General features: G+C 50.9%; 1 protein-coding gene across 1 annotated transcript; it reads right to left on the reverse strand.

Moving 5' to 3' along the window:
* Positions 1 to 5,819: 5,819 nt before the first annotated feature.
* Positions 5,820 to 9,174, reverse strand: SOX12 (SRY-box transcription factor 12). Its single transcript, XM_060614547.3, has one exon. The coding sequence runs from the start codon at positions 8,665 to 8,667 to the stop codon at positions 7,723 to 7,725; it is 945 nt and encodes a 314-aa protein (XP_060470530.1). The 5' UTR covers positions 8,668 to 9,174; the 3' UTR covers positions 5,820 to 7,722.
* Between the last annotated feature and the right edge of the window lie 10,280 nt (positions 9,175 to 19,454).

Consider the following 19,454-nt stretch of genomic DNA (forward strand, 5'->3'; position numbering starts at 1 on the left):
TGGGGGAGACGGTTGGCATCCATTGCTAGGCAACCTAAAAGAAGCTAGACAGGCAGGTTTGGGTTGCGAGCAGCTTTCCCCCTCCTTTTCATAGTCTCCCTGATCGCCAGACTGGATATGCTCTTAGACACTTCTGCTCCAACCCCCTAACTGAATAGATAGGGAAACTAAGGCCTCAAAAGGCAAGATGATTAGTCCAGATTCCCCCCGGTTTCTCAACGAGAGCAAAGACAAATGGCATAGGAGGGCATCGTCATGGGGAGTGACCTGGCAGGGCTGAGGCAGAGTTTTAGGGTAGAGCTGATAGCTGAGGAAGAGTCTATAAAACAATAAGGAAGTCAACTGTGAAAGGCCTTGAATGCCAGGCCAAGAATCTTAGACTTGATCCTGAGGGTAATGGGGAGTCACTGAATGGTTTTCAGCCGTGGTCCCATGTGTTTTCCAAAGACCCCCTCGGGCTGCAGTGTGGAGACCCAGGACAAAGTCTCAGTGCCCTCAAGGCCCTTCATGCTCTTGTCAGTCTGTCTCCTCTCTCGCCACCGCCCCCTCCAGCCAGCCACAGCCAACTCCCTTCCATGTCACCTTCTTTCGCGGAGCCTTTCCCCTTGCGGTTGCTGGTGTCTAGAAAGCTTTTTCCTTCACCTGAATCCGCTTAATCTTATCGTTCTAGTTATAATTGCTACATACCGAACTGCCCCCCAAACTTAGTATAGTAGTGTGAATAACCACCGTTCCATTATGTCCATGGACTCTGTGGGTCAGGAATTTAGACAAGGTAAGAGGGGATGGCTTGTCTCTGCTCCATGGTGGCTGGGCCTCAGCTGGGAAGACACTGCTTCAGCTGGGAGTGACTTAAATGACTATGGGCTAGAATCACCTGGAGGCTTCTTCACTCATCTGGCGCCTGGGCAGGTGCCCTTGTCACCTGGAGCACCTGCATGGAGTCTCTCCATAGGTTTTGGGCTTCTTCACTGCATGACGACCTTAGGGGTGTTGGACTTCTAATATACTCTTTTTTTTTTTTTTAACGTTTTATTTATTTTTGAGACAGAGAGAGAGACAGAGCATGAACGGGGGAGGGGCAGAGAGAGAGGGAGACACAGAATCTGAAACAGGCTCCAGGCTCTGAGCTGTCAGCACAGAGCCCGACGCGGGGCTTGAACTCACGGACCGCGAGATCATGACCTGAGCCGAAGTCGGACGCTTAACCGACTGAGCCACCCAGGCGCCCCAGGGGTGTTGGACTTCTTAGGTGGTGGTTCAGTGTAGAAACCTAGAGCATCTTTCTGCTACATCTTATTGGTTATAAGTGGATCACGAAGGCCAGTCCAGACTCAAGAGGCAGGAAATTTATGGAAGGAATGTCAAAGAACTTGTAGCCATGTTCTAAAATGGCAACAACGTACTGAGGGGTCAGTTACAGCTTAAGCATCGCCTTCTCCGTGAAGTGACCTGACGCGCCCTGCTCCATGTCTGGATTAAGTGCCTCCTGTGTTCCCCACCACCCCCCACCCCCCCCGCTGCCAGCCCCACTGTCCATCTCCAACAATGCATTTCCAGCCCTCTGTTTATGCGTCTTTCTCCTCCTCAGGACTGTGAGTTCAGTAAGGACAGACCATGTCTGGTTTTTTTCACCTTTGTACACCCAGCACAGAGCCTGGTAAAAGCAGACCCATGATGAATGTTTGTTGAATGGGTGAGCGAATGAGTGATTGAGGCAAGACGGTGATTGAGGCAAAGGAGAAAGCAAGGATGGGGCGGGGGGCGGGGATCATGAGGGTGGCCATTGAAAAGGTGAGAAGTGTTAGGACACAGGACACACTTTGGAAGTGTAGTCAACAGGGATGAGGGATATGAAGCTATGGGGGAAAAAAGGAGCCCAGGATCACCAAGAGATTGTTGGCCTTTTAGTCTTTTTTTTTTTTTAATTTTTTTTTTTAACGTATATTTATTTTTGAAACAGAGAGAGACAGAGCATGAACGGGGGAGGGGCAGAGAGAGAGGGAGACACAGAATCGGAAGCAGGCTCCAGGCTCTGAGCCATCAGCCCAGAGCCCGACGCGGGGCTCGAACTCACGGACCGCGAGATCGTGACCTGAGCTGAAGTCGGACGCTTAACCGACTGAGCCACCCAGGCGCCCCAGCCTTTTAGTCTTTTAGCCAACAAAGATGTGGGTGCAGAGCAGGCTTGGGAGGACCATGGAAACCAGAATTCAGGTTTAGCTATGCCAAGTTTGAGGTGCCAATTAAATACCCCGGTGGAGATGATAAGAAGGCAGCTAGACATAAGAGTCTGGCAGCAGCAGGATGGAGATTCGGGCTTGAGAATCCACAGCTATAGTAAGTAGAATTCCAAGATAGCCTCAAGATTCCCACCTGCTGGTGTGGATGCCCAACAAAACCAGTTCCTCTCTGTATGGGTGACACCAGGGAGCACGATGGATGTCATTCAGGCGATTAGGTTACATTATGTGACAAAGGGGAAGGGATTTTGCAGAAGTGAGGTCCCCAATTAGTTGATTTTTAATTCATCAAAAGAGATTTTCCTGGGTGGGCCCAATCTAATCAAGTGAGTCATTTGTTTATTTTTTTAATGTTTATTTTTGAGAGAAACAAAGTGTGAGCAGGGGCGGGGCAGAGAGAGAGAGCGAGAGCGAGAGCAAGAGAGAGAGAGAGAGAGAGAGGATCTGAAGTGGGCTCTATGCTCATAGCAGAGAGCCCGATGCTGGGCTCAAACTCATGAACCGTGAGATGACCTGAGCCAAAGTCGATGCCCGACCAACTGAACCACCCAGGCGCCCCTCAAGCGAGCCCTTTAAAAGAGAGCCTTCCCTTAAAATTAAAATAAGTAACTACATAAATAAAAAGAAAAGAGAGCCTTTCCTGGAATGTCTGGCTGATTCAGTCGGTAGAGCATATGACTCTTGATTTTGGGGGCATGAGGTCATGAGTTCCAGCCCCGTGTTGGATGCAGAAATTACTTTAAAAATGAATGAGTGAGTGAATGAATGAATGAATGAAGAAGATCCTTCCCTGGACCAAGCAACTAGAAGCTGCAAGAAGATTCTCTTCGCTGTCCTTGGCAAAATAAGGTGCCACTCTGTGACAGCACCTGGGAAGACAGAAACTGTGAGTGGCCCTTACAATAATGGCACCAGCTGACAGCCCAGAAGAACACAGGGACTTTGACCCCAGGGAACTGAACTCTGCCCACCACCAGGTGAATCCGGAAGCAGACGCTGAGTTCCGTAAAGGAATGCAGCCCCAGCCAACACCTTGACGCAGCCCTGTGAGATTCTGAGCAGAGAGCCGGCTAAGCCTTGCCCGGCCCACAGAGACTCAAACAATAAATGCATGTTGTTTTAGGCTGTTTGTGGCACTTTGTTACCCAGCAATAGATGACTAACCCATCAACATACAGGTGTTTTTAAAACCTTGGAACCAAGATGGTGCAAATAGCCCAGGCCTGGGACCCTACAGAGATGAGTCAATGACGGCGTGAACAGAGACTGGAGGGGGACACACCCCGCCCCTCACCCTCGAATGCTTCTTACTCCTTCCAGCCTCTAGGTGTCTCCAGAGTCCGCATAAGCAGGTCTCTCCCCACCTCTTACAGGTCAGAATCCATTTCCTTCTGAAATGGAAAGACCCAGATAACATAACAATAAATGGTCTCCCGTAACAATAAGCGGGCCCCTCCCCAACTTTGTGTCTGGGAACTAAGGCCTGCAAAGGAGCCTTGCCCAAGGTCCCACAGAGATCTAGGACTATCCCCCCCGCCAGGCGCTCGACCCGCCCCCACATTCCCAAGGGCAAAAAGACAGACAACCTCCCTGTTTCCAGCTTTCACTAGGGGAGAGATCCGGGGTGACTGGTAGGCTGAGACTGCAGTTTCTAATCGATCCCAACTGGAAAGGGTGCAGCCTTGAGGTTGGGGCTGCCGGTGTGTGTGGAGAAGGGAAGGAACCCCTCCCAGGGACGGAGCCAGCAGAAAGTGCCCAGCTGTGGTTATAGGGCCAGTGGCCCAAGCCCCGCTGTCCAGCCCCTGGCACCCTTCGTTGCAGATTGAGTTTCCCCCGAAGCAGACACGGAGACGGGAGTCTGGGGTGCAAGAGATTTATTAGGGATATAAACACCTGTGAAAAGAAGAGGGAGGAAGCAAGGTCGGGTACGGGAGGTCGAACTGCGCTGCAGGCCTGGCAAAACCTCGGCCACCCCCGGGGGCCCTGGGTGAGTGTCTGGAGGGGTGGGTGGTGCAAGTACTGCCTGTCAGCGTGTCCCCACACTGGACAGGAATGGCCAGGCGTTTCTACCTGATCCCCCTGGGCCACCAGACACGGGCTGCCCTAGGGCTAGTGGATCTTGGCAGCTGGAGGCCATCCGCTGACCAGATTCCTCACAGCCAGGGAAGTGCTCCTTAAAAGGGGTTCAAGGGTGACACCCATCTCTATCTTCCTCAACTTCTCAACTCTTCCTGGAGGGATTTTTTTTTTTTTTTTTTCCCATCTTGCTTTCAATCAGAGGCTGAGCCAGAGGACTGGAATTCTTGCACCTCCCCCAACCAGACACCCCCTTTCTGTACGCACCCAGCCCTCCCAAACCTGCTATCGTCCTCTTTTAACGCGTCTATGTGTACCCCAGTCCCCAAATACCCTCTCTCGATGAGGTCTGCACACTTGGCCTTCGTTCTTACAGGGGACACAGGCTCTGTCCAACCTCAGGAATCCACTGGACCTGGCAGTGGAGGCACTGGGGGGGTGGGGGTGGGGAGGGGGACAGAGTTTGAAAAGGCTTTCCTCGGTTTCCAAAACACGCTGGTAAGAATCTCAAGGACAGGAATCGCTGTGGCTTCTGTTGCTTCTCTTTTAGTCATTCAATAAATCTACACTGCAGGCCAATGACGGGCCGGCTCTGGGACCAACCCCGCCAGCCCAGGCCCTGCGCTGACAGCCTAACGCCATCTGTGGATTCAAACAGGGAAGGAGAGGCAGCACCCTGACATGACACTCCGCCAGGGCAGAGAACCAAGATGCGGGGCCCTGACTTTGACCTTGGCCGCTTGCAGGCCCTCCTGCAGGTTGCTGCACCACCCTGACCCCGTTTCCTCTTCTGGACAAATGGAGTAATATATTTCAGGGGGCACCTTGTTAAATGCTGCTCACCTCGAACTTCATTTCACCCTGAAGAAGGTACTGTTATCATTTTCATGTTATTCATATTGAGAGAAGAGTCAGGGTGAAGTGAATTTGCTCAAGGTCACACAGATGCTCAGTGGTGGTGGTGCTGGGGCTTTTGAGCCCAGACGATGTGGCCCGACCCTTCTTAATTCTCATGAAGGGCAGGGTCAAACGGGCCCCCTTGGGCCAGGGATGCCTGCGACACTTGTTTCATTTGGTCCACGAGGATTTAAAGAGAGTCGTGTCAAAAAAATGAAACAAATAAAAATAAATAAATAAAGATAACGGAGTCAGCTTTCATTTTGTAGTTGAGATGTTCACAGACACATCCAGATTTCTACCTTCTCTTGAAAAACCAGGCCACCGTGGGTTGCCTTCCCACAAGGTCACAACTGGCGGGAGGAGAGCAGCTGTCCCCGCAGAGTGTCTACCCAGACTCTCTCATGGACATTACCTGCCTGGCCCTGTGGGGAATGAATGTGTCACCCTTAATCAAGACCAGGGAGTCCTGAGACAGAGGCCTAAAGGGGCCAGGTGCCTTGCCCAGCGACCCCCAGCTCTTTCTGCACATGGACTTCAATCTGGCAAACTGTCTGGGGGAGGGTTGAGGAAAGGCACAGACATGTAGAACCACAGGGCAAGGTCGGGGCAAATACACTTTATTCAGTCCTGGCATCAGACTGGCGAAGTCCTGCTGTGGGTGCCAGTGCCCCAGATCGGGGGACCCCTCCCCTCAGCTACTAGACTAGTTCTCCAAGACCACAGACAGTGACATCTCTTCACTCACATGACGTTTTCTGGGTTTTTTTCATTGTCTTTTTGTTGTTGTTGTTTTTCTTAAAAAAAAAAAAAAAAAAGAGAGAGAGAGAGAGAGAGAAAGAGAGAAAGAGAAAGACAGAGAGAGAGCGCGAGAAAGGCCCAGAGCCGGAGCACCAAGCTTAAAGGAGGCAGCTGGTGGCTTTGTCAGCGACGGGAACGCGTGGGGCAGAGACCTGCAGAGACCCTGGGCAGGGGTCCAGGAGGACTCTGGGACCGTTTGTTCCTGAGATTTGTGTGTGTGAATGAGAGTGTGTGCACACCCAGGAGGATGAACACACGCCGGTGAGATACAGGTAGTGAGGGCAAAAGGGGGTATGGGGAGGCCGGAGGGGCGGGACTTGAGCGGAGAGTTGGGGAGCAAGAGGGGGAATTTGGGGCAGGGGTCCCCGAGGGCACCTCGAACCGGACACAACCTCCTCCGACAGCAGCGCTATCCAGATTTTTCACACGGAAAAACAGGCGCAAACGGCACACCTCCACTACTCTGCCCCTCCCTTCGGTGTCACTGGCCCAGTCGATGGTCTCAAGCCAGCTGTTCAAAAGTGGGTCTCTTCTTGTCACTCCGTCTGCTCTCATGCCTCAGCCTCAACACCCCCGCCCCCGTACCAACGTGCCTCAGCTTCTCCCACTGAATACGGTCACTGTGGGCACAGGACTTGAGTGATAGAAAAGGGCGGTGGGCTTAAGGGAGGAGTCCAGGCTGGGAGTGTGCCTTAACGTGAAGGGGCACTTGGGATGGGGGTGGAGAGCAGCAAGGCCCTTGTCCCCAAATAGACTGATAATTGCCTTGGTTCAGAGCTTTCTTGGGCGGTCCTCTCGTGGTGCAGTTCCAGATGAAGACCCTATTCCCAATTCCCGGATGGGGGAAAGAAAAGGCAAGTTTCTGGGTGCCAAGGTAGACTGTGGAGGCAGTCTAGCGGTGTGTGTCTAGCAGGCGGGAGGGTGCACGTCAGTCTGGGTAACCCCGCAAGGAAAAGGGGTTATGCCACTTAGGGAGAGTTCCAAGCGCCAAACCCAACCCTTCCGGGCCAGCTAGTCTCTTTCTCCCCTTTCCTAGTGCTCCTCCCATTAAGGCAGAGACGCCCCGTCGGGTTGAAAGGAAGCCGCGGCTCCCGGATCAAAAGATTTCTTAGGATCGCTCAATGCCCGCCCCACTTCTTCCCGGAGCGGGCCACAGAGGCTTGCGGTTCAACTGGGACCGGCCCCCTCCTCCTAAGAAGCATTAAGCATGCGCGAGAAGGGGGCGGGCCCCAGCGCTCGGGGGAGGGGAGCGAAGGGGTTTGGGAGGAGCGCGCGGTGCCGCCCAGCCGCAGCGCCCCCCTAAACCAGAGAGGAGGCGGGCTGGGCGAAGGCGGAGGGATCGGGAGCAAGGGCAGGGGCGTGTCCTCCGGCCACGAGGAGGGGCGTGTGCGAGGTGGGGGGAGGGGTGCAGGTCTGTAGGAGTGGACGGGAGGTGTAACGGAGGGGGGCTGGCTGCTGGTGGCTGTGCGGGAGGGGGCAAGACGGGGCGGGGCTTGGATGTCAGGGAAAGAGTGGGGGTTGGGCTGCCTTGGGGTGTGTCTGCGGGGGAGGGGCATGTCTGGGTTTGAGGGGGATGGGCACGTCTGGGAGGGGGGAGGCTGCGCGGGAGATGGGGTGCCAGCCTCGGCCTCCGAGGGGCCCCAATACCTGATTCCTGTATGTAAACAGCTGGTTTGGGGGCGTGCGCGCCCCGCTGACGGTGGGCTCAGTAGGTGAAAACCAGGTCGGCGATGCTAGACGGGCGCCAGTCCCCCGCGATCATCTCGGTAACTTCGGGGGTGCAGTAGTCCGGGAACTCGAAATGCGACGTGCCCGAGGGGGGCGGCAGGTCCGGGTCGCGGTCCAGGGCGCTGCAGTCCAGGCCGGCGGGGCCGGGGGGCAGTCTGGACAGAAAGCCCAGCGGCTCCTCCCCCGACGCCACCGTCTCCTCTTCGCCTTCCTCCACCGCCGCCGCCTCCTCCTCTTCTTCCTCTGGCTCCTCGTCCTCCGACGGAGTGGGGGAGGCGGCGGTGACAGCCGCCCCCTCGCCCGACGGCCCCTGGGCGCGCTCCGCGGGTCCCCGGGCAGCCCGCCCCGCTGGGACCATCCTCCACAGCTCCCTCCCTGGGGTCTCGACCAGGCGCACTTCCAGCAGCTCCTCGTCGTCGTCCTCGTCGTCGTCCTCGGGCGCCGCCGCGCTGCCCCCCAAAGGCCCGCCCGCTGCTCGGCGGCCCCCGCGGCCAGGCAGCTGCGGCCCGGGCTTGAGCCGGCTGCCGCCACCACCGCCGCCGGGGGGGCGGGGCCGCGCCTTGGCGGGCGCCCCCTTGCTCTTTTTGCGCGGCCGGTACTTGTAGTCCGGGTAATCCGCCATGTGCTTGAGGCGCAGCCGCTCCGCCTCCCGCACAAACGGGATCTTCTCCGAGTCCTGCAGCAGCTGCCAGCGGCGGCCCAGGCGCTTGGAGATCTCGGCGTTGTGCATGTCGGGCCACTGGTCCATGATCTTCCGCCGCTCGTGCTGCGACCACACCATGAACGCGTTCATCGGTCTCTTAATGTGGCCGCTCGGCGTCTTGCACCAGCCGGGCTCACGCGCCCCCTCCTCGGCCGGCCCGGGCCCCGGGGGCGGCGGCCCGCCGTCCCGCTTGGCCCTCGCGCCCCGCTGCTGCACCATCGCGCCTGGGCCCGGGGCCGCTAGACGCCGCCGGGGGCCGTCCGCATCCTCCGCGGCTGGGGGTGGGGGAGGAGGCAGCAGCGACGGAGGGGCGGCCCCGCCCCGCAGCTCGGCCCGGCCCCCGCGAGCTGGGGAGCGAGGAGCTGGGCGCTCGGGCCCAACGGACGGCGGGGGGAGAAGGTCAGCGGCGCGGTCTCAGGCGGGCTCGGCGCGCCCCCGCCGCCTCCGGCAAGTTGCGCCCAGCCGCACGCTGCACATTGTTTTGCGGGGGCGGAGGAATCGCACCCTCCGGCCCCCGCGGGCTCTCCTCTCAGTCTCCTGCTCCGCCGCGGCCCGCGCGCGCCGCTCCCCGCCCCGCCGCCTTCCAGTGTCTTTCTCCCCGCGCGGCCCCGCCGGCGCGCGCGCCACCCCTCCCCCTCGCCGTCTGCGGGCCGCTGCGGCGCGCGCGGGGCCGCCCCGTGTAAACACCGAGGTGCCCGCTTGGGCTGCGGCCGGGCCACGCCTCGCGCTCAGGCGGCGCGTCACCCGTTGCTGGGCAGAGAAGCTGGTATTTGCATCTCCCAATCGCTGGCTGCCGGGGCGGGGCGGAGCTCGGGCTGCGGGGCTGGGCGGTCTCGCTGGGTTGGAGGGTGTCGGATGAGGTTGGTTTCTTTTCTTAGGCTGGGGACTGGAAGGAGGGTGGGGGAACGCGGAGCGTGCTTCCCATCTGCCTCCGAAAGCTCCCGCCCCACGTTGCCTTTGAAATTTTAGCTTATTCTGTGACACCTGCCGCCAGGTGGGACATCCGCCCCCTCCTCTTTCAGGAGCGTCTTTCTGCACAGTCCCAGGACAATGTGGGGGCACTCAGGCTCGGGAAAGCTCAAGAGTACAGTGTCATCGTTTCAGAGATGTAGCCCCTGCCTACTACACATAGGGTCCAGCCACACAGAGGCTCGACAAATGCTTTGAACTCAATGAACGAAGCGCTTTCATATTATTTTAAACCTCGTTTGAAGCCCCACAGGAGTCCTGAGAAAGAAAGGAACAGGACGCCTATTTTCCGGATTCAGAACAAGAAAGACACGCAGACTAGTAAGGTTCGAATCCTAGGCTCGCAGTCCCTCCCTCTCTTCCCAGCTCAGCGCATCTCGCTGGAGCGAGTCGCTGGATCATCTCGCCTACCAGCCAAGGGTCCTGAGCAGGGCTGACTAACTGATTTTTCACAGTCCTCAGGCGAGGTTCGAGGATGCGTGAGTGTCCCATCCCCAGGTCCCAACCTACACAGCCACCCGCCGGGTGCGGACAAGGGCGCGACGCCCCTCCTGGGTCTGGAGAAGCGTGCGCGGGCACGGGGGCGGAGCCAGCGCGAGGGGCGTGTCCGCGACGCATGCTCTAGGCGCGTGGCGGGGAGGGGCTGCGCGCTCCCAGTTCACCACGTGTGAGCCGGCTCGGGAACCGCGGGCCCTGTGCTGCCCCCGGGGGAGGTCACCTTCACGGCGCCATGGGCCTGGGCGATGGGAGGGGGCGCATAGGCCTCGCCCCTCAGGACTAGGAGCTGGGAGGGGTCGGGACGAGGTCCTCTAAAGTGTCTTTCTGCTGGGGCGTAGTGGGCACTGTCCGGGGCGGAGAGTGGAGAGCCTGGCGACAGACCTCACCCACCACTGGGCGGGTTGGGGCAGAGAGCCCAGTTGGAGGGTGTAGAGCAGGGAGGAAGGGCTGAGGTGCGGCATCGCAGACGCGGGGGGCGGGGTGATGCTCTGGGTGCCCGGGAGGGAAATGGGAGCGTGTGGCCGGCGGGAGGGGGCGATTCTTAAAGGCACAGGGCGCTGGGAAGGAGAAGGCCGCGCTCCCGACCAAATGGTCCTTCCTCGGATTTACTGGACGCTGAGATTCGGAGCTTCCCTGAGTTTGAACCTTCAGAACTGGAGCCTGGCCTGTTCCATCCTCCATGGAGTCAGAATTACAGTATTCGTATCCCGATTCCTCCTCCTTGTCCTTGAAATGGAGGAAAAAAACATTTCTCCCTCATATGGTTGTTTTTTACAAGTTAAATGGGGATACTGGCTGTGAACAAATCTGACACCTAGTAAATGCGCAATAAATATTAGTTATCTGGGACTCTGGGCACCAACAACGTAGAGACACCAACATAATTTTTTAAAATTGGCGAGGTGGGGATGGGTTTATTTCAAAAAGGGCATCCGGGCACTTGGGGGGGGGGGGGGTGGTGCACAGTTAGTTAAGCTACTGACTTGATTTTGGCTCAGGTCGTGACCTCCGGGTTCCTGAGGTCCAGCCCTGGGTAGGACGCTGCACTGACAGCACGGAGCCCGCTTCTCTCTCTCTCTCTCTCTCTGCCCACCCCGTGCTCATGCTCTCTCTCAAAGAAACATTAAAAAAAAAAAAAAGTGTGCAAGTGCACTGCAATCAATTTTAGAATATTTTCATCAACCCCCAAGGAAATTCTGTGCTTGTTTTCCATATCTCCACCTCTGTCTCAATGGATTTGCTGCACCATTTTATATTCCTACCAGCATGTGTGAGGGATGCAATGTCTCCTTGCTCTTACGTTTGAAAATACGGCTCTTAAAAATGTATTCTCTTGCCTCTAGCTTTGTCAAAAAGGTATCATGCTGTTATATATCCTGGTATTTACTTGCTCATTCAGTATTATAGTGCTAAGGTTCACCTAAAGTATTGCACGCATATGGGGTTGGTTCATTTTCCACTGTGGGGATATGCTACAATTTTCCTATCTGTTGTCCTGTCCACGGACAGTTGGATTATTGCCAGGTTTTTGCTCTTATAAGGAGTGTTACTGTTAACAATCCTAGATGTGTCCCTGGAGTTCAAGTGCAGGGTCTCCAGAGTGTGTATCATGGAAAGTGTGATGGCTACATCTGAGGACGTGTGAATGCTAACTTTTACAAGGTAATGTTGTAAAACTGCCAACTTGCACCAATTTACTTTTTCACTAGGAGCAGAGAAGAGATTCTTTTCATCCACATCTTGTCCAAAGTTTGGTATTATCAAGCATCTTAATGTTTGCTTGCATTATTCTGTCTCATCATGATTTCTGTTTGCTTTGTGGCACTTACCACCTTCTGGAATTATTTTATTTGTTCACTCGGTTTTTGCCCATCTTCCCTCCACTAAAATGTAAGATCCACGAGGGCAGAGATTTTTGTCTGTTTTGTTTTATGGCTCTATCCCTAGGAGGGTGCCTAGCACATCATAAGTACTGATTAAATATTTATTGAGTGAATCAAAGTCAGTGTTCTATCAAGAGTACACTCAAATTCCTACAGGAGCCCAGAGAAGAAGTAAAATTTTGAAAAAGAAAACCTAAAACTCAGATCCGCTGCTGAGATGCAGCGGTTATCAGTGCATACAGACTACCTTGAGTCCTTTCTAATGGGTGCCCCAGAGTCTAAATCTTGTAGGCCACGGGTGTTCAAGGTTGGGCTCACCACTGAGCTGTTCAGTGTAGACTGCAGTAGGAAGACAGTGAGTTTCTTGGAAAGATGCTGACCACCACTACCCAATGGTCCAGGCCACCATCACCTCTCATCGGGCACCTGTCCAGCCTCCTTTCTGGGCCCTGCACCCACCAGGTCTCCTTCCATTTCATTCTCTTTCCTGAAGCCAGAGCAATGGTATGTTTTACTCACAAATCTGATTGTGTATCTTCCCTTTTTAAAAACCTTCATTGGTTTCTTCATTACTTTCAAGATGAACACCAGGCTTTTATCGGCCCAGCAGGCTTGGTCTGACCCCTCCTCACCAATTTGACCTCCTCTCTTACTTTCTTTGTCCTGAGCCAGTTTCCAGCCACACTGGCCCTCCTCCCTTTGTGGAACAAGCTGGGCTGCCTCCCCACACAGGGTGTTGAGAAGTCCGTTCCCTCACCCTTCCAGCACTCCTACCTCTGTCTCCCTCCTTGTAGCCCTCCTAGCCCCATGTCCCTTGCCTTCAGTGCACCAGTGGCCTACCTGGCCCATGTGACACTTGGGATAGAGAACTTTTTAACACCTCTATCCTCTAAATGGAAGTATTTTCAATAACAGTTATAAAATATAATAAATAATATTAATGATAATGGCCAGAAAAGAAATGTAGATGGTGAAAATATTCTTTGAACTTTTTATATGTAAGCATGTCAGCAAAAATAAACATGACAATACAAAAAAGGGAAAAGAGTATTGAATCGATAGTTTTCAGTTACATTAATATATTTCTTTGAAAAATAAAAGAAAATAAAGAACACACCTACATAGTCGTCTATTGCAATAATGATTATGTTATGTTACAGTTTAAAAACACGAAAATGCTTTAAAAATAACAATCAGGGGCACCTGGGTGGCTCAGTCAGTTAGGCATCCGACTCTTGATCTCAGCTCAGGTCTTGATCTCAGGGTCGTGAGTTCAAGCCCTGTGTTGGGCTCCATATTGGGCATGGAGCCTATTTAAAAAAAATTTTTTTTTAAAAAGATTCAATTTTAAGATTAAATATATTATTCAAGTTTGGTAAAACATAATTTTACCAGGGGCACCTGGCTGGCTCAGCCAGCAGAGCGTGAGACTCTTGATCTCACGGTTGTGAGTTTAAGCCCCATGTTGGGCAAGGAGCCTACTCAAAAAATGCCACCGAAAAAACCCACATAATTTTACCAAATGAAAATTATAATGTAATGTAATATAATATAGCATAATAATATAATTTTACTAAATAATAAAATCTGCAGTTACCACACAGCGATTCACTCTTTGTTTCCCTGTTTCAGCTTAAATACGAAAGCTTCAAGTGGTCACATAGGATGACAGAATTGAAGCAACTCAAGCTTCATAATCACTGTGCTATCATTGTTTATTTTGAATCTATTGTTTATTTTATTTTTTTAATTTTTGTGTTTTTTTAACGTTTATTTATTTTTGAGACAGAGACAGAGCATGAACAGGGGAGGGGCAGAGAGAGAGGGAGACACAGAATCGGAAGCAGGCTCCAGGCTCTGAGCCGTCAGCCCAGAGCCCGACGTGGGGCTCGAACTCGCGGACCGCGAGATCGTGACCTGAGCTGAAGTCGGACGCTTAACCGACTGAGCCACCCAGGCGCCCCTGAATCTATTGTTTAAACAGAGACGTATGTTGTACCAAAGGGGCTACAGACACAAGTGCTCAGGAAGCTAGCTGGAATAATTCTGTACTGTTATGAGCTTATTTTCAAAACTAACATGTGTAGCTGCATCTGACTCGGCATGTGTTAGGGGCTGACTGAACGGATAGTGCTCTGAATTAACTTCCTTGTAGAATATAATGTTTATGAGTGCACAAGTAATTAAAGTAGGCTGATTTGAAGCTTACAAATATATTATTAAGACTCCAGTTAGACCAACAAATTGATCTTCGGGGAGGAGTATTTTACCACTGACAAGGTTTAGAAGGGTGGGCCCATGGAGGAGATAATAAAAGGCAGGCTGACGTTCAATCCGTTTTATTATTGTTTTTAAATTCTCTGCAGACGACACACCCTCTCATTGCCTGCACAGCCCCACTTGGAACGCTACGGCAGAGCAGAACCTCCATGAGATCAGAAGACCCGCCGAATTTCCGCTCGCACCATTGTGTCCCCAGCACCTAGCAGATCTTGACACAACAGAGACTCTGAATATCTGTTCAAATAAGGGAGGAAGGAGCCAACCCAGACACCATCATGCAACTCCACGCACCCCAACTCTATCTTGCTCCAAAACATCAGTGTGTGAACTGGCATGATCATGAAGGATGTTCCTAACGAAGAGAGAGGACAGTAAGAACAAGGTAATTCGCTTTTTGATTTACCTGTCTTCTTTAAAAATTCAGAGATTAGGGGCGCCTGGGTGGCTCAGTCAGTTAAGCATCCGACTTTGGCTCAGGTCATGATCTCACGGTCTGTGGGTTCGAGCCCCGTGTCGGGCTCTGTGCTGACAGCTCAGAGCCTGGAGCCTGTTTCAGATTCTGTGTCTCCCTCTCTCTCTGACCCTCCCCCATTCATGCTCTGTCTCTCTCTGTCTCAAAAATAAATAAACATTTAAAAAAAATTAAAAAATAAATAAATAAAAAACTAAAAATTCAGAGATTAAAGGCATGCCTGGGTGGCTCAGTCGGTTAAGCGTCCGACTTCGGCTCAGGTCATGATCTCACGGCTTGTGGGTTCGAGCCCCACGTCGGGCTCTGTGCTGACAGCCTGGAGCCTGCTTCGGATTCTGTCTCCTTCTCTCTCTGCCCCTCCCCCGCTTGTGCTCTGTCTCTCAAAAATAAATAAATGTTAAAAAATTTTTTTTTTTTTAAATTCAGAGATTATGATGGTGAGTGTGAGTGTGTGTGTGTGTTTGTGTGTGTACCATGTCTCTTTCTTTTACCAAATAATAGTATAGATCTGCACATGGGGCTCTTGATCGCTTAAAAATGGCTGGTGCAGGGGCACCTGGGTGGCTCAGTCAGTTAAGTGTCCGGCTTCGGCTCAGGTCATGATCTCACGGTTTGTGAGTTCGAGCCCCGCGTCGCGCTCTGTGCTGACAGCTCAGAGCCTGGAGCCTGCTTCAGATTCTGTGTCTCCCTCTCTCTCTGTCCCTTCCCTGCTCATTCTCTGTCTCTCTCTGTCTCAAGACTAAGTAAAACATTAAAAAAAAAAATGGCTAGTGCAAATCGAAATGTGCTATAGTGCAAAATTTTCACTGGTTTTCAAAGACCGCATAAAAAATGTGAAATATTGCATTAACATTTTTCTCTTGATTTTGTGTTGAGATTATAATATTTTGTATGTATTAGCTAAATAAAATACGTTAAGATTAATTTCACCTTTTTTTTACCATTTTATTTATGTATTCATTTATTTTTTTTTTTTTATAAAAAAATTTTTTTAACGTTTATTTATTTATTTTTTGAGACAGAGAGAGACAGAGCATGAACGGGGGAGGGTCAGAGAGAGGGAGACACAGAATCTGAAACAGGCTCCAGGCTCTGAGCTGTCAGCACAGAGCCCGACGCGGGGCTTGAACTCACGGACCGTGAGATCATGACCTGAGCCGAAGTCAGACGCTTAACCGACTGAGCCACCCAGGCGCCCCTCATTTATTTTTAATTAATTAAATTTTTAAATTTTTTTTGAGAGAATGCAAGTAGGGGAGAGGGGAAAAGGAATAGGGAGAGAGAGATTCTTAAGCAGGTTCCACACCCAAGGTCAGGGGCTCAGTATCATGACTGTGAGATCATAACCAGAGTCAAAATCAAGAGTCTGACGCTCAACCCACTGAGCCACCCAGGCACCCACTTTTTTTAACCTTTTTAAATGTGGCTTCTGGAAAATTAAAAAAATAATGTTTATTTATTTTTGAGAGAGATAGAGAGACAGAGCGCAAGCAGGGGAGGGGCAGAGAGAGAGGGAGACACAGAATCTAAGGCAGGCTCCAGGCTGTGAGCTGTCAGCACAGAGCCTGATGTGGGGCTCGAACCCACAAACTGTGAGATCATGACCTGAGCTAAAGTTGGTTGCTTAGCCAACTGAGCCACCCGGGCGCCCTTGGAAAATTTTAAATTACACTTAAGGCTTGTATTATATTTCCAATAGATAAGACTAATATAAAAGGTGGAGGTTTTTCTCATTTTATTTTATTTATTTTATTATTTTAAATGTTTATTTTTGAGCGAGAGCGTGAGGGGGGGAGGGGCTGAGAGAGGGAGACAGAGGGCCCAAAGCCAGCTCTGCGCTGACAGCGGAGAGCCCGATGCGGGGTTTGATCTCAGGAACGGTGACCTCATGACTTGAGCTGAAATCAAGAGTTGGACACTTAACCAACTGAGCCACCCAGGGGACCCAGTTTTTCCCATTTGAGCAAAATTAAAAGTGGGCCATCTTTTGCCTATCCCCCAATTTTAAAATGTGTGTTTTGAGTTTGGTTTTGTTTTGTTTTGTTTAGGTTTTGTTTTGTTTTTGTTTTTTTAAACTTGTCTGTGAAATTCCCAAGTTTTAAAAATCCTGCTGGAATACTGGATGGTCAATCCATGAGATGTAGTGTGAGATTCAGAAAAACACAAGGCAGAAAGGAGAGACCAGAATTGGGGTTTACGGAGAGAAGAGGACAGCGGGAGAGTCATTTTAACAGCACCAGCATGACTGATGGAATGGGGAATAATCATATTGGAGAAGGAAGGGAAGGTGACTGAACGGGGAGGGGATTTTATCTGGGTAGTGGGTCCCACCTAGTGACTCTGAAATCACACACCACTGGTAAATCCCCACATCTCCTGGAGTATAATCTTTACCCCCACAACCTGACTCTGAAATTCATCAGACTTTTTCTTTTGGGGGTGACCATATTATTTATGATGAAAGGGACACTGTTAATAATTATGCTGGAACAACAGAAATAAACTGGGTAAACTGGGAAGCAGGTTATCCTCATCTCATTGGCTAAATGTAGGGGACTCCCCTTCGATGAGTTAGAAGTCAAGCAAGCAGATACTGGGGTTTTAAACAATCAAAGTGTCCAGGGTTTGAAATGAAAATTTGTTCAATATTATTAATCTTTGGGATGTTATTTCAACTCCTTTGTTTCGATTTTCTCATCTGCAAAATGGGAGAGTATAATAGGTTAGGACATGGGACGTGATAAAAGGCTCAGTAAATGGTAGCTATAACAAAAGCAACAAAAAGATACAAAAGGCAAAACTATAAAGATAGTAAAAAGATCTATGGTTGTCGGGGTTTGAGGGAGAGAAGGTTGACTAGGTGAAGCACAGAAGACTTAAATCCTAATGCATGAGAATATTAAAAAATCATTTTAAACATCTGGAGAATCTCAAGATGGAATGAAGAATTCGACAAAATAGTTGAATTGTATTAGAAATGTATGAAGCGGGGCGCCTGGGTGGCTCAGTCGGTTAAGCGTCCGACTTCAGCTCAGGTCACGATCTCGCGGTCCCTGAGTTCGAGCCCCGCGTCGGGCTCTGGGCTGACGGCTCAGAGCCTGGAGCCTGCTTCCGATTCTGTGTCTCCCTCTCTCTCTGCCCCTCCCCCGTTCATGCTCTGTCTCTCTCTGTCTCAAAAATAAATAAACGTTAAAAAAAAAATTAAAAAAAAAAAGTAATGTATGAAGCAACCCCACTGAAGAGGGTGGGGAAAGGGTGCCGACTTAAGTAATTTTAGAAATGAGTGGATCCTGTAAAACTAAAGAGTAACGAAGTACTGTCCTCTAGTTGATAAAGTTTCCCACAGGGCTATGGGTTGACAATGCTGATACTGCTGTATATGTATACTGGAAATGAACAATTAGGTAAATGGATGGTGGAGAGTGGGAGCCAGGTCTCTCATTGGTGGAGTGGGAATGTACAGGTAGACAAGGAGAGAAGGCTATAATGACTCGTGGTAACGGATTAGAATTGGAAATAGAAATAGGAACTCATGTTTAGCTTACTACAGATACAGATGGTTACATGCAGAAATATTTATAGATGTGTGTACACACACAAGTTAGCATATACACATATACTTCTTTGTTCTGTTAGTTGAAAAGGCTTCAAAGAAATGACACTTCAGTAGCAATGAGCACCCTTAGCGTCCCAGTCTTGGTTTCTAATATCATTCTCCAATGGGAGGAATCGGGCCTTTTGAGAAACAGCTGATTCTAGGACTGGGGCAGGAAATATGCAAGATAAGCCTGGGGCGAAGATAAGTGCCCCAAAACAACAACAGTATGAAGGAAAGACACACAAAGACGTGGGATATGTCAAAGGGACACAGGAGTTAACTAAAAGAGCCCCCAAAGGCCAAAGCTGGAACAATTTGAGCAACAAAATTAAGTAGTATTGGATTATAGCCTAATGTATGAAATAAATATCTATGAGTCCATACTGGTATAAATAAATAACTGAATAAATCAATAGAAAGGACAAATCTTGAGTGCAGAAAAACTCCAAATAACTATGTATATACTCTACTCTTTTTTTATGTTTGTTTATATTTGACAGAGAGAGCCCCAGATGCAGGGGAGATGCAGAGGGAGGGACAGAAGAAGCAAGCAGTGCACCGACAGCAGAGAGCTCAATGGGGGACTCAAACTCATGAATGGTGAGATCATGACCTGAGCCCAAGTCAGGCACTTAAACCACTGAGCCACCCAGGCACCACAAAATACTCCACTCTTAAAGGGGTGGAACAAAAATCCCACCCTTACGTGTGGCCTGAGCATAGTCACTTCATTCCAAAGAGGACAGTATGAAAAAGGGTGAAAGTAACTTTCCAGTGGAGAAATCTGACAAATTCCTCTTCATCCAGGTGTTCGAGGTCAACACCAACAGTGATAAGTCATGTTGATGTCTGAGAAACTGCCACAGCCCAGAGGAACCTAAGGGGTCATGAGATAAATGCTAAGTGGCATCCTGGATGGGATCCTGGCATAGAAAAAAGACATCAGGGGGGGTGCCTGGGTGGCTCAGTCGGTTAAGCAGCCGACTTCGGCTCAGGTCATGATCTCGCAGTCCATGAGTTCCAGCCCCGCGTCAGGCTCTGTGCTGACGGCTCAGAGCCTGGAGCCTGTTTCAGATTCTGGGTCTCCCTCTCTCTGACCCTCCCCCGTTCACGCTCTGTCTCTCTCTGTCTCAAAAATAAATAAACGTTAAAAAAAAAAATTAAAAAAAAAAAGACATCAGGTAAAAACTAAGGAAATTTGAATAAACTATGAACTTTAGCTACTAACAGTGTATCATTATTTAACAAACCTATCATGTTAATATAATATGTTAATAATAGAGGAGGGAGGGTGGGTGGGGGA

The sequence above is a fragment of the Panthera onca genome, chromosome A3 (genome assembly GCF_046562875.1).
Source record: "Panthera onca isolate mPanOnc1 chromosome A3, mPanOnc1 haplotype 2, whole genome shotgun sequence".
NCBI classification, from domain to species: domain Eukaryota; kingdom Metazoa; phylum Chordata; class Mammalia; order Carnivora; family Felidae; genus Panthera; species Panthera onca.